Source organism: Balaenoptera acutorostrata, chromosome 10 (genome assembly GCF_949987535.1).
Source record: "Balaenoptera acutorostrata chromosome 10, mBalAcu1.1, whole genome shotgun sequence".
Taxonomy (NCBI): domain Eukaryota; kingdom Metazoa; phylum Chordata; class Mammalia; order Artiodactyla; family Balaenopteridae; genus Balaenoptera; species Balaenoptera acutorostrata.
In genome coordinates, this window is record NC_080073.1 from 93,684,531 (window position 1) to 93,699,871 (window position 15,341).

At 39.1% G+C, this 15,341-nt stretch overlaps 1 protein-coding gene across 4 annotated transcripts in view; it reads left to right on the forward strand.

Annotated features, from left to right (window-relative positions):
• Positions 1-15,021, forward strand: part of NUP153 (nucleoporin 153) — a 75,015-nt gene extending 59,994 nt beyond the window's left edge. For all 4 annotated transcript variants that reach the window (XM_057554494.1, XM_007197167.3, XM_057554495.1 and 1 more), the window contains 7 exons: positions 966-1,583; positions 4,395-4,589; positions 6,574-7,458; positions 9,149-9,505; positions 10,207-10,479; positions 13,307-13,475; positions 13,904-15,021. In XM_057554494.1, the coding sequence (XP_057410477.1) occupies positions 966-1,583; positions 4,395-4,589; positions 6,574-7,458; positions 9,149-9,505; positions 10,207-10,479; positions 13,307-13,475; positions 13,904-13,985 (2,579 nt within the window). In that variant the 3' untranslated portion in view covers positions 13,986-15,021. The remainder of the gene's footprint in view (positions 1-965; positions 1,584-4,394; positions 4,590-6,573; positions 7,459-9,148; positions 9,506-10,206; positions 10,480-13,306; positions 13,476-13,903) is intronic.
• Positions 15,022-15,341: the final 320 nt, after the last annotated feature.

The following is a 15,341-nucleotide window of genomic DNA, read 5'->3' on the forward strand; positions in this document are numbered from 1 at the left end:
TCACTCAGCATCAAACGCATATAGGTTTTCTTCATAGAAGTTACACTTTGCATTCATAATGCCCACTCCTCCCCTCTTTTAAACTTTTTTTAAATAGCAAAAATTTGGAGAAGTTACATGTTCTCTTGAGGGAAATCAGGAAAATCCAAAAAAGTGGGAGGAAAAGAAAACTTGTAACACCTTGAAGTGGTTACTGTTAAAATTTTGCCAGCCTTAGTGACTCAGGTTAATCATTAACAAAATAGTGCATTGTCCTCCTTTGGGAGTAACTGAAGTATGTGGGATAGTTTTATCTTTAGGCAAAAAATAGCTCTAGGCTGGATTATTTCTTGGTACCACTAGAAAACCTCTTTAACAACCTTCTGTATCATCTTTCCCTCTGATTTTCTTTTCCCTTGATGCTAAAGGCTAGAGAAACGGGTGTTTTTTTGGTGTATGTAAAATAAAAGTTAATTGGTCCAAAGTAAAGGATTGAAAGGTCATTTCTACAAATGAAGTGTAGTTTGAGTGAATCAACTCAATGTTATCAGTTTTGGTAGCACAAAGACTTTTCCTCATTATTTCATGGTTCTATGTGCATACCTTAATTAAGTCTCAAATTAGGTATTGGTTGAACTGCAGTAAACAGATTCCTAGAGGAAGATGATATACTATAAACCAAACATCTTTTGTAGACTTTTAACTAGGTCTGTCGCTTATTAATTATGTGATTAGTACTAGAAATACAGCTTAGGTGAAAAACTACTCTTAAGTAGTCCATCTTGGATTGTAATAACTCTGTAATTAAGGTAAAAATGTTTTCTCCCAGGAATAATATTTTTATTATTAACAGCTATTACTCTATAATTATTATTGTCTATATTAATATTATTATTTATTAATGATTACTAAATAATAGAGAGGCTTTCTAATCAAAACATTGACTAATCTTTTCCTTCCCATTCCCCTCTTCCCCCGCGTTGTAGGTTTCACATCACCAAAGGCAGATTCTCTTGCTGCTCAACCTGCCACCACAAGCCTGGTAGTTTATTCAAGACCAGCAATAAGTAGCTTTTCTTCTAGTGGAATTGGGTTTGGGGAAAGTTTAAAAGCTGGGTCATCTTGGCAGTGTGATACCTGTCTACTCCAGAACAAAGTTACAGACAACAAATGTGTAGCCTGTCAAGCAGCAAAATTGCCACCAAAAGATACTGCTAAACAGACTGGAACTGGGACACCAAGTAAAAGTGGCAAACCAACTGTTTCTGCACCAGAGACAGGCTTTGGAGACAAATTTAAACCAGCAGTAGGAACTTGGGATTGCGATACCTGTTTAGTGCAAAATAAACCTGAAGCGATAAAATGCGTAGCTTGTGAAACACCGAAACCGGGAACTGGTGTTAAGCGAGTCCTTACGTTGCCAGTGGCTTCAGAAAGCGCTGTTACTGTGGCTGCTTCCTCCTCCAGCTGCACTGTGACCACTGGTGCCTTAGGATTTACAGATAAATTCAAAAGGCCCGTGGGATCTTGGGAGTGTCCAGTGTGCTGTGTTTCTAATAATGCAGAAGACAATAAATGTGTGTCCTGTATGTCTCAGAAACCAGGTACGTTTATGGCTGTTTGGAATAATTTTGTTCATTTCTTTAATAGAACGTTTTAATTTATTCTCTGTAAAACAGCTAAGAATAACCTCAATATTTTAGATGTTTCAAGATGAGCATTTCCTCATACGTCTTAATTTTTCTGAACTGTCTTGAAATTAAAATGACTTGCTTGGGACTGGAACTGCATGTTCTCTTAGGAGAGGCTGTGTGTTGAAATCAGTCCAGCATTTGCTTTGACCTCTTTTTTTTTTGTATGTAATTTTATCAGAAGCTTCTGGCTCTTCGTGATCATTTTCAAAGTTGGCTAATATAGATGCAAAGGTCGTGGAACGGGGCAATCTTTCTCAAACCTTTACACAGAATAAAATATTCCTTTGTCTCTTTTCCTCTAAGGAGAAGTGAGGATGGCTAGTGGTCATTTACACAGCTGGTTTCATTGCATTATGAGAAGGCTGTGGCTGAATGTTAATGGTGATACCTGTACCTGTATGTGCTATCTGCCAGAGATACTGCAATGATCGTAAATTACTGACTCATTAATGAAAAGTTCTATTAGGTAACCAGAAAAATGAAGTTAGAGTTGAGTTTTTCCTGTTGCTGTTCAATTTTGAAAGAGTTACTGAAGATTTACATTGATCTTTAATTCATTTGGAATTAATTCATTTGACTCTGCTGTGTCTGTAATGCTACTATATAATTATTTGGTACAGATATGTGGTAACATGGATACTAAATAAAACATGTTATGAGTATCCTGGGAATTATACTTCCTATTTTTATTGCATTATCATGGATGTGTGATTTTGTATCTGCAATGGAAAGCTCTTGAGTTAATAGCCCACATCCCTCTCTTAACACCAGGGGTGAGCCATATTTCTGATTCCTGCTAGACGTCTCTACAAGAATAAGGTTTCAGAATCTTTATTCTGAAATATTTTCCTCTTTCCGTCTGGCATTCTTCCTCTTCCCCTTAACAAAAAAAAGAAAGAAAGCTCTTGAAACGTGTAGGAAACCAAAATTTATTCTGAGTTGATGGGTCAAACTTATATTTTTGATAAATCACCTGGTGGCTTTTTGGAGGATAGATTTGAAGGCAACAAAATTTGGAAACCAGAGGACAGGTTAGGAAGTTGATCAATAATATAGGTAGAGATAGTAGTGACATGTACTAATAAAATCAAATGGGGTATAGAATAATGTACGGTGAAAGATACGTTGATTTCAAGCTGCTGAAGTTGACAGGTATGTGTGAGGCCTTTGGATATACTGATAATGGACCCTCTGGACTGGAGATACAGATTTGGGAGTCATTAGCCCATAGTTTTCAAATAAGTCATGGGAGTAGAGGTGATATAAGGTGAGTGAGCAGAGCAAACAGAGAAGACAGCCTAAAACTGAACTCTGCCAACTTACGAGAGTAGCAGGAATAGAACTTTGGAGCAGTTAATCTTTTAAATGAATAACCAGAGAGGAAAAACAAAAACCACGTGGTACTAGTTGCTTTTTAGGAGGATGGATTTCAAGGGAACGAAACCAGAGGTCTCAATAACAAGGCTATTAAGCAAGCAAGAGATGAGGGGGCTTGAACCAGAAGAGCAGTAGAAGGGTCAGAGAAAGAGAATGAAAAAGATTGGAGAGATATATAAGGGAAGAGTTGTCATCTAGCCGAGGTAACCAGGTGGACAGTGGAACTACCAACAAAGAGATACCACAGGGATGAAAGCCAGAAGTGTGGGTCTCAGGTATGGATGGGAAAGATTTTGTTGGTGATTAAAATCATCAGAGTAGATGAGAGCTCATGAGAAGGGCAGTGGACCAAAGATGGAACAATTTTATTGGCAAGATGGAAGAGAACATACCAGTAAAACACAGATCAGGTAACTGGGAAAAGTGACAACAGCTGGAGGACATTTAGAGAAGTGGGGTTACCAGAATGAATGGCTCCACTCTCAACACTGTATTTCTTCATGCAGCTGTGCCTTGCTGAGCCATCCTTCCTGTGCCGCCGCATCTGCCCACAAAATTGCTAGTTCTGCTTAAAAATGTAAATACCACCCCTGTGAATCCTTCTCCTATCCCATAGTAATTTCTGCTCTGTACTCTTGTTTAGATCATTTGTCACTCTCCGTCTTAGTGATGGTGCTGCTACGCATTTATGTTTGTTTTGCTTTCCCCCCTTTTAGACCAGAAACACCTTTAGAAGTTAGGCAACATTTTATCCATCTTGATATCCCGAGAACCTAAGAATGTTATGGTGCTTAATAAATGTCTATTAAATGGCTACCTTATAACAGAAATGCCATGAACATAGTAGGTGGTGTTGAGTTGAATTGCAAAGTGGATAAAAGAACACTTCTATGCCAAAATAGTCATTTCAAAGTCAGAGATCTGTGCTTTGAAATCTTGAAATTAATATTGCCTGGGCTGTGTGTTTTATGAGTCAGGCTGTTGCCTGCAATTTAGAACTTATGTTTTATAATCTGTGATGTTTAACAAAATTTGACAGATTATTAAGGAAAATTTAGTCTTTTAGGCTCTGATTTGTGAGTATGATTCTTAAAAACCATGGCTGTTCAAACTGGGGATTAAAAGGGGGCTCATCACTGAGCAAGGTGTGTGAGTTGCTCTTTTGTAAGATTAAAAGAAATCTGAGATGTCTGTACTGTTTTTAACAATGTGATGTTTAGATTTCTGGCATTTTCTCTTCATAGGAAACACCGGTAAAAATTGTACATTTAGACTTAGTGGTGTCATTGAGATCTTGACATAATGTAAATCAGAATTTTCCTGTATTTCCCCATCATTTTTTAGGAAGTTCAGTACCTGCTTCAAGTAGCAGCACTGTCTCTGTCTCTCTGTTGTCTGGAGGCTGCCTAGGATTGGACAAGTTCAAGAAACCTGAGGGAAGCTGGGACTGTGAAGTGTGCCTAGTGGAGAATAAAGCAGATTCTACCAAATGCGTAGCATGTGACAGTGCAAAGCCAGGCACAAAGTCTGAGTTTACAGGTAAGGTGTTGGTAAAGTGCCTCCTTAGAATACCACTTTAAAGTGAAATATTTACAAACAGCTTTGGTTTTAAAACTATTCATTCTCTGTTGAAAATTCATGTAAAATGAGCTGTTGTCCTGGACTTTGAGCTCATATCTGTCTCTGAATTACTATGCAGTTGAATTGTTTGCTAGTCTGCAGTGAAGATAAGTACATTTTCTGTCTTATTTGTTTTCATTTGAGAAGGAAAATGCTGGTTGCAGCCCACTGAATTAATTAACATGGCTAAGGGGGATACAACTGGTTTGAAAAACACTGCATTTGGGTTTTAGAAGATCACTAAAGCTCCTTCTGTGGCTGCTACCTTTTGGTCCCTTTCCCATTTTCCCCACCCGTAGTACAGTAATCACCACACCTTTAAACCTTCCTTTTGAGGCAGAAGTGCCTTTGAGATCCTTTGAGTCAGAGGTGATAACTAGTTAATTATTGTCTTTGGCACCTTTATTTTTAGTTTTCTGTCTAATATCACGTAAGGTATTTCAGAGACCGTGTGGATAGCCATTTGCTTTTGAGATTTTTTTGTTTTTTGGATGCGTTGGGTCTTCGTTGCTGCACGCGGGCTTTCCCTAGTTGCGGCGAGCGGGGGCTACTCTTCGTTGCGGTGCACGGGCTTCTCACTGCAGTGGCTTCTCTTGTTGCGGAGCACGGGCTCTAGGCGCGCGGGCTTCAGTAGTTGTGGCTCGCGGGCCCTAGAGCGCAGGCTCAGTAGTTGTGGCGCACGGGCTTAGTGGCTCCTCAGCATGTGGGATCTTCCCGGACCAGGTAACAAACCCATGTCCCCTTCATTGGCAGGCGGATTCTTAACCACTGCGCCACCAGGGAAAGTCCTGCTTTTGAGATTCTGATATAATTTTTCAAATAAGTTTCTTATGGAAAGAAAGTGGGGTGGGTAATCATTAAAGGGGGAAATCTGAAGACAAGCGCTTTTTACAAGCCCTTGGCTGTCACTTGTCTTTATTTACATGTGGGTAAACAGAGTAATGGATGAATACCTTCGCACCGTTTAATGATTTTTGTGTTGAGCCAGTCATTCAAGTGCTTCATTTCTAGTTTATTCCACTACAGAGAAGAATTCTGAAACCAAGACTTTGATCTTGTCAGTATAGTATTTTTATTTTTTAAAATATTGCTTCCACTCATACAATTCTAGTTCTTTGGTGCTAAAAATTTTAATTCTTAAGTAAATAACACATGATGTCCTCACAAGATTTAAAAAGCAAATTATGACAGGATTCACAGTGAAAAGTCTCTTTCTTGTCCCCATTGGCTCATTTTCCATCCTTCCTGCTCCACCAATGGTAATAGCTCTCTGTGGTTAGTTTCTTGTAACTCTTTCAGTGTTTCTTTATGCACATCACAAGCAAATATACTTCTATTCTCTATATTCTTACTTCTCTCTACCTTGTTAGAAAAGGTTGTATACCACACCGCCTTTCTGCACCCTTGACATTACCACAGATTAGCTTGGACTTTGTTCTTCATTTACAGCTGCCTGGATTGCATATGGCATTCTGCATATCTTTGAGTTTATCTTTCAAATAAAGACTCGGCTGTAGACTTGCTGGGTCAAAGGGTACATGTGTCTGTAATTTGGGGTAAATATTGGCAAGCTGCCTTCCACAACTTTTGTGCCGATTTACACATCCACCTGCCGTGTCTGGAGTGTCTGTTACTCCCGGTCTCATCGCCAGCACTGTTTTATCGAACTTGTTTGGTCTCTGTCAGTCTGGTAGGTGACATGTGGCATGTCAGCGTAGTTGTGAGGATCGAGATGCTGAATATGGGCAGCTTGGTTCATGTTTACTGCCATTGTTAAACTAATACTCTTCGAAGTAGGCCTTTTCAGAGTTGTCCCATGTCCCTTTACTTTTCAAGGTTGGCATTCTGGTTGAGAGAGCAGTACTAATTCATTGTCTTTGTGGTGTTTCTTATATTTTTGAAGGCTTCAGCCCGTCTTCCTCATCTTCGAGCCCAGCAACCTCATCCTTCAAATTTGGTATCCCGTCATCCTCTTCTGGGCCCTCTCAGACTTTAACAAACACTGGAGATTTTAAATTTGGAGATCAAGGAGGTTTCAAAATAGGTGTGTCATTAGATTCTGGGTCTGTAACCCCTTTGAGCGAAGGCTTTAAATTTTCTAAACCAATAGGAGATTTTAAATTTGGAGTTTCATCTGATTCTAAACCTGAAGAAGTTAAAAAAGATAGTAAAAATGATAGTAATTTTAAGTTTGGACTTGCTTCTGGTTTAAGCAATCCGCCTTCTTTAGCTCCATTTCAGTTTGGGGTGTCTAATCTTGGGCAGCAAGAAAAGAAAGAAGAACCGCCTAAATCTTCATCTGCAGGCTTTAGCTTTGGTTCAGGTGTCGTTAACCCTCCCCCTGCTGCTACTGACACCACAGTGACCTCTGAGAGCAAGAGCAGCTTCAGTTTTGGAACCATAGACACCAAGAGCGTCTCAGCGGCTCCTTTCACATGTCAGACGTCAGAAGCAAAAAAAGAAGAAACCCCTGCCTCCAAAGGAGGGTTCACTTTTGGCAGCGTGGACCCTGCCCCCCTGCCATCTGCCTCGTTGTTTGTTTTGGGAAGGACAGAAGAGAAACAGCAAGAGCCTGTCACATCTACATCTCTAGTGTTTGGGAAAAAAGCTGACAGTGAAGAGCCAAAGTGTCCACCAGTGTTTTCCTTTGGGAACTCAGAGCAAACCAAAGACGAGGGTTCTTCCAAGTCGACCTTTAGTTTCAGTATGGCAAAACCATCTGAGAAGGAATCTGAACAGCCAACGAAGGCCACTTTTGCTTTTGGAGCTCAAACCAGTACTACAGCTGGTAAGTATTAAACATTGTTTTTTGTTTTTTGTTTTTTTTACAAGATGTCAACAAATGTAGCAAGGCAAGGAGTGGTTTATACTGGAAATAGTTGAGAGAGTACCAGTAATAGAACTCTCTGGGAAGGAGCTGAGGATTCAGCTCCTTCAGAATCCCCCCTGTGATTCTGATGAAGTTATCTACATATCCAATTTTGAGAAATACAGCTCTAATGGAAAGCCCACAATATTTGCACATTTGGCCGTGACTTTCTCCCTTCTGTTTGGGCTTTTATAATCAGAATTGACATATACTGTTCAGGAAAATAAGCATTTTTTCTTAAGCTCATGAAATATTTTTTAACTAATAAAATCTTTATGTACAGGCCTTCATTTACAAATAGAGATAACCAGCCTTCATCTGGCATTTAAGGAACATAGACAACAAATATGATAAATCCCTGAGAAATAGAGGTGATTATGAAAACTAAGATCTGGAAGAAGAAAATGAAATAGCATTTTTAAACGTTAAAGAAACATAGTTTGTGAAATAAAATCATTGTGTGGACTGAGGAGCAGGGGGAAAAAAAAAACAGCTGATAAATTGGATTAGTGAACTGGAATTTCCCAGAACACAATGCAAAAGAACATGAAAACTTTTGAATAATAAATTAGAAACACGAGAAAATGAAAAATTAACCTAAAAAAAAAACTGTGTGGAATTCAACACATAGGTGTGAGCAGTTTTTGTCTATAAAATTCTACTTAAATTTTAAAACACCCTTCAAAGGAAACAAAAACTAAATTATACATTATTATTTAGAAAGGAATAAAAATGAGATAGGGTCTAATCGAATTTAATCCTGGTATCGCTATACTGTTTCCATTGAAATAGACATTTTTAACATCCTATTAAACCACCTGAAAGTGAGCTAACGTGCTCCATTTTCTGTAAATTATACCAGTGCCCATACCACAGTGTGACCAGCCCTGTCTAGTAAATAGTGTTGGAACTGAGATATTATTGGAACAAGTTTAAAAAAAAAAAAGTCTTCTACTGAAGGTAACTGGATTCAGTGTCACCATATAAAAAATCATTCTCTTTTCTCCAAATCAAGAATAAATAGTTGGACAGCATTTCCCATTTGTATTTACTAACATTTCCAATTTGTATTTTATAGTATCAGCAGAACCTGCAACATGCTAAAATAGCCTAGTAACAGTAACTGTAGAGGTTTGGAAGTTTAGTACGTTGTAAAGGTAGAGTTACAAATTAGTGAGCAAAGGGTACACCGGTCAATAAAGGCGGCAGAGAGAATTGGCCATTGTTCAGATAAATTGAAGTTACAATCCTGCTAACATAAATTGCGAAATCAAATTTATAAAAGTGTAGCTGTCTCCCATTGTCTGAATTTGTTATCCAGAGTATCCAGTTAGATTTGGATTTAAGGAATATTTTTTATTTTTATTAATCTGAATGCCAAAGGTTTTGCTATGTTAGACAAAATTCATAAGCCATAAAAGAAAAGATGGATATATTTGACTGCATCAAAATTTAACGTAACAGATGTCCATTCTATGAATGAATCTATATTAAAAACTTAATGATTCTGTTTTCTAATGGACTCTTAGACTTTAGGCTAGGAAAAAATGCTTTCTGGTATTACCTGTTCTTAAAGGTTTTTGTTTATTTCTTAATTTCTGTCTTACAGATCAAGGTACAGCAAAGCCAGTGTTTAGTTTCCTGAACAGCAGTTCCTCTAGTTCAAGTACACCGGCCACTTCAGCTGCTGGCGGCATGTTTGGTAGTTCCACCGCATCCTCCAGTGTGCCTGCGGCTGCCTTTGTGTTTGGACAGGCCAGCAGTCCTGTGAGCAGCTCTGCCTTTGGGAACTCTGCCGAATCCAGTACATCTCAGTCTTTGCTGTTTTCTCGAGAGAGCAAACCAGCAACCACGTCGAGCGCGGGCACAGCTGTCACCCCATTTGTCTTTGGTCCGGGTGCCAGCAGCAGTGACACTGCCGCCTCTGGTTTCAGCTTTGGAGCTGCCACCACATCGAGCTCTGCAGGTACATTTAAAAAAGAAGAGACATGTTAGTTTGAATGGCTTTCATTGTAAGCAGATGAACTCTTGGCAAATAATACCACAAAAGAGCATGGCCGCTTTTAGGTCATCTCTACCCAGGGTGTTGTGGTTATTCACTATGTGGAATGATGTTCATTTTGTGTATAGTGTAAGTAACTCTTGGAAGCAATATTTCTAATCTCATTAGGAGTATAATCTTTAGTTTTTTCAAGTGTTTTTTGTCATTTCTTTTGGTTTGTTTGTTTGTTTTCTTTCCAATGTTAATTTGTAAATAGCCAGACACTGAAGATTATTTTAATAGACATTAGTCCTCATTATGCAACGGACACATAATCACAACATTAGCTGATTTCTGCAGTGTGTCACACTTCTGATGGCAGATCAGTTGTCTTCTTAATTTATCTCTTTAAAGACCTAAAAATTTTTGGCTGTTCAGATAGGAGGCTTGTTAATAGAAGTTTTTGTTTATTTGGATTTCATATGGTTTTACTAAATAATGGTAGAGAGAATTGTATTCTTTCTTAATCAGTATTCAAAACTTGTCTTGATAAGATCTGTTCAGCAAGGTAAGAGTCTGGAAAGAAGCTTGAACTTTGCGCTTCTGCTTCCGTTGATAGAGAGATTCCTTGAGGCTTATCTCGTTCTGACCATCATGGTGATTTCAGTGTCTCTCTGGGCCTCTAGGATCCTCCTTCGTATTTGGCACTGGACCTTCAGCACCATCTGCCAGTCCAGCGTTCGGTGCTAACCAGACCCCAACGTTTGGACAAAGTCAAGGTGCCAGCCAGCCTAACCCCCCAGGCTTTGGATCGATATCATCTTCAGCCGCATTGTTTTCTGCTGGGTCTCAGCCTGCGCCGCCTACCTTTGGGACAGTGTCAAGCAGTAGCCAGCCTCCCGTGTTCGGACAGCCGCCTAGTCAGTCTGCATTCGGCTCTGGGACAGCTCCTAATTCCAGTAAGTATGTGGTAGTCATGTCCTTTGTTTCCGTACTTGGGTTCTGTATGTCTTAAATATAATTTTTTTCTTTGAACTTTGAAAACATGCATGTCTTTTTCTTTTTTTGTCTCTTGTACTTGGCAAAACAGAGATGTGTATGTTTAGATTTACCTATAAACAGCATTCCCAACTTTCACACAGTTAAGCACTTCTTTTTGGCTGCATTGGGTTTTCGTTGCCGTGCGCGGGCTTTCTCTAGTTGCGGTGAGCAAGGGCCACTGTTCGTTGTGGTGCACGGGCTTCTCATTGTGGTGGCTTCTTTTGTTGCGGGGCACGGGCTCTAGGTGTGCGGGCTTCAGTAGTTGCAGCACGTGAGCTCAATAGTTGCGGGACATGGACTCTAGAGCGCATGGGCCTCAGTAGTTGCAGCGCGTGGGCTTCAGTAGTTGTGGCGCACGGGCTTAGCTGCTCCGCGGCATGTGGGATCTTCCCGAACTAGGGCTCGAACCCGTGTCCCCTGCATTGGCAGACGGATTCTTAACCATTGCACCACCAGGGAAGTCCCCCTCAATTTACTTTTAAACACACCTGTTGAGATTTTACCTCCACTTGTATTACTTTTTAATTTCCAAGTGGTCCTCTTTGTTCTGTGGATGTTTCCTTTTTATATCCTTTTGCTTTTGTTTTAGAAGTGTTATCTATTGATCTCTTGAAGATATTAATGATGCAGGGGTTTTTTTTCCCCTTCTTAAAGCTTTTGCTTAGTTTTCTCCAAATTGCTTTTCTTTATTATTGTTTTGGTCTTAGTGTTTCTTAATGAAATACTTTCCTCACGTGTTTGGTGCTTCTTGCCTCTCTACTTGTAGTGTTTGGGTTTTTTTTTTTAATTGTAGTAAGAATGTTTAACGTGAGATCTATGTACTCTTTCAACAAATTAAGTGTGCGATGCAGTGTTGTTAACTCTGGGCACGGTATTGTGCAGCAGAGTTCTAGAATGTACGCGTCTTGCATGACTGACACTTCATACCTTTTGAATAGCAGTCCCTCATTTCTTCCCACTCCCAAGCCCTCCTCTGCAGCCACCATTCTTTTAGCTTCTGTGAATTTGGTTATTTTAGATTCCTCATAGAAGCGAAGTCATGCAGTACTTGTTCTTCTGTGATTGGCTTATTTCACTTATGTCCTCCAGGTGCATGTTTTCCCATATTGCAAGATTAATATTCCATTTTATGTATATATGTCATTTCCTTTATCTGTGCATCTATCTATGGATATTTAGGTTGTTTCTACATCTTGGTCATTGCGAATAATGTTGCAATGAATGAGAGAGTCCAGCTATCTTTTTGAGAGCCTAGTTTAAAGTCTTTTGGGTAAATACCTAGAATGGGATTGCTAGATCATATGGTGGTTCTATCTTTAACTTTTTGAGGAACTTCCATACTGTTTTCCATAGTGGCTGCAGCGGTTTACATTTCTACCAGCAGTTCACAAGGGCTCCCTTTTCTCCACGTCCTTGCCAACACTTGTTATTTCTTAACTTTTTGATAATAGCCATTCTAAGAGGTGTGAGCTGATATCTCCTAGTGGTTTTGATTTGCATTCCCCCCGATGATTAGTGAGGTTGAGCATCTTTTTATATTTACCCGTGCGTTGTCTCCGGAGAAATGTCTATTCAGGTTCTTTGCCCGTTTTTTTGTTTTTTGTTTTTTGTTTTTGCCCGTTTTTTAGTTGGGTTATTTGAGGGGTTTTTTGGTTTGGTTTTGGTTTTTGTTTGTTGCAGGGGGAAGGTTTGCTCTTGAGTTGTAGGAGTTCTGTATGTATTTTGGATATCAGCCCTTTATCAAATATATGGTTTGCAAATATTTTCTTCCATTCTACTTATAACTTTATGAGTGCAGGACACCTAAATACCACTCGATAATTCATTGTATGTGGTTAGGGCTTACAGATCTTGAATATCATTGTAGGTTTATCTAACTGGCTTGTCCTCTTGGGAGGAACTGGATGCTAGTACAATATCTTTAGGCCTTTCCTTTCAGACTGCCAGATTCCCCAGAGAAGATTCTTCCAGTCTCCTTCCTGAAGGGTATATATACTCCTGATTGCCAGTGTTACGGGAGCTGAGTCGTGGCGGAAGGCTGCAGCTCTCAATATTCATTGTATCAACCTACTCTGAATCCTTCTGTTTTCAATATGGTATCCTTGCCTTTATGTGTGATGTCCCCTGGTCCAGAGGCCTCTCCAGAGACTAAAGTTCTATTCTTCCGCTGGGTAGAGGAGATTTATTATCCTGTTTGGTGCTGGGGAGGGATTGATCTAGGTATCTGCTTCTTAAACAGATACTCTACCATTCTGCTGTTTTTTTTTTTTTCAGTCACACCTTCATTCTCACTTCCAGAAGTACCTGGAACCTAAACCTTTTGGGTATGTTTAGTGTAAATGGAAAGACTTCTGTGCTTTCCCTTGCTGCTAGTTTAGTACTTGGCTCCAGTTAGCCTTCCAACTTCAAAATTTTGTTGTGTTGTCTCCTTTCCATTTATTGTAAAATTCCCTTTTCTGTTATTTTAACATAATTTTTGAAGAAGATAGAGGTAAGTATGTTTGTTGATTCCACGGTCTTAGCGAAAAGTCCACTTTGCCCTTTTTTCCTTGGTCATGGGTGAGTTAGGTCACTTGTTTGAGGGTGTCAGGTACATATTGTGTGAGTGGAGAAAATACTTAATTTTCTTTAAGTGACCATAAGAGCTTTAACCCTTTACAGGTTTTTGTATGTAAAAGTCAGAGTCATTACTAGAAGAACCATCATTTTTACCTTAATGAAGTTTTTCTGCTTCATCTATTGCAGGTTCTGTTTTCCAGTTTGGCAGCAGTGCTACAAATTTCAACTTCACAAACAATAATCCATCAGGAGTGTTCACGTTCGGTGCAAATGCCAGCACACCTGCAGCCTCAGCCCAGCCCTCTGGCTCAGGGGGCTTTCAATTTAGCCAGCCTCCAGCGGCGTTTACTCTGGGGTAAGAGAGCTTTTTGTTGAAATGGAGAATTTAACATAATGAGGGTGTGTGTTTGTGTGTGTGTGTGTGTGTGTGTTTAGAATCACCAAGGTGCAGTATAGTTGAGGTAAAATCTATGTTCTCCATCAATTTACCATATTACAATTTTGGAGGATCATAGCCTAAGAAAACTAGCAGGAGAGAGAGAGAGAGAGAGTGTGTGTGTGTGTGTGTGTGTGTGTGTCTCAGGTATGAGGTGTAGCAGAAAGTAGCAGGGTGTGTGTGTGTGTGTGTGTGTGTGTGTGTGTGTGTGCGCGCGTCTCTCTCTGAGGGTATGAGGTATAGCAGAAAGTAGTGTCCTCCACCCCATCACCAGTCACATTTAGTGTTATGATTGTGAACTTTCATCTGAGCATCATGTCACATTACAGAGTTTTTGTTTTTCACAGGTCAAATGGGAAAAACTCATTCTCTTCTGGAACTTCAGTTTCTGGTCGCAAGATAAAGACTGCTGTTAGACGCAGGAAATAAAGGTCTTGATGGTGTTATACACACTGTTTTAACAACAGCTGGTGCCCTACTTTCAGATTCTGGATTGTACTGTGTGCTGGGTTATCTGAAGTCAGATCTTTAATTTTGGAATTTTCCTCCTTTTTTCTTTTCAGAAACCCCAACTTCACCTCTCTCACCCCCTTTTAAAAAAATAATAGCTAGACCGGTGACTACTTCTTCAGCAAAAATGTTTTATGATCCAGCAAATTATTCACTGGTTTGGCATAGGCTGGCTGAACCCAGGAATCAAGCCCGCTCAAGAGAATGGCTTTGTATACAACCTCTTTGTCTGCACCACCATGTGCGTTGATATGCGTTTTATGGAACGCATTGAAATTGTAATTATATCTGAGGAATTCTGTATAGATTAGAGGATGTTGAAATGAATGATTTCTATGCTGAGTTTGTGCTGGTGTATGTGTGAAGTGAGTGAGTTGGGTGTATTGTGCACTAAAATTTTCTGATAGAGGAAGCCTGATTAAAGAATGGTCCATACTAAGGACTTGTTAGATCTAGTTCGTTCTCCATTTAATAATTATATGCTATTTCTATATTGGCATTCTTCTGACTATCACCTGTCTTGCCTTTTTCATTATTTTATTATGAAACTTGTGTAAATACAGTTTTGTTTCTGTACTTTTTTGGCATAACATAAATCTGTGAACTTGAAATTTTAATTTTGTGTTAGAAAATTTTTTTTGTTGTTTAGTCTTGTCTCAGATTTTATTATGTAAATCCCATTATTCAAAGTTGCCTAAATCCATTTGGAAATCTTTAAAAAAAAAAAATTGGGGATTCTTAAAGTGAGTTTATTGGCTTTTCTGATCCAGTTTTTGTTTGGACCAAAAACCAGTATTGTACAAAGTATTAAGCATATATTTTTATATTTACTGAAATGGACTGTGGTGACTTTGGATAATAAGGAAAAGTTTAATATTAAAGCCATGTTTATTACAGTATAATTAACATGTTAAACCATGGGATAAATGCCATCAATAAAAAATTATGAAATATGTTTTGTTCTAGTGTTAAATCCTAGTGAAGGTATGAGTGTTAGTGGAAGGGAACCTTTTTATAAAGGTTAACAATGGTCAGGTAGAAGAAAAATTCTGAAGAATACATTGAAGTGATTTGGACAACTCCTAAGTGAAGGGGAAGTGTAACCCTGCTCTATGTCTGGTGCTAGGAATCACACCTACTCTGCATATAAATTGACATACCTTTTTAAAAGTTGAAAATAAACACACGCAGCCATTTCTGTTTGTACTTGTATCTTCCTTGATAGGTGACTAGACAATGTTTTATTGATAGAGTTCTTGGAGATACATGCCCAAA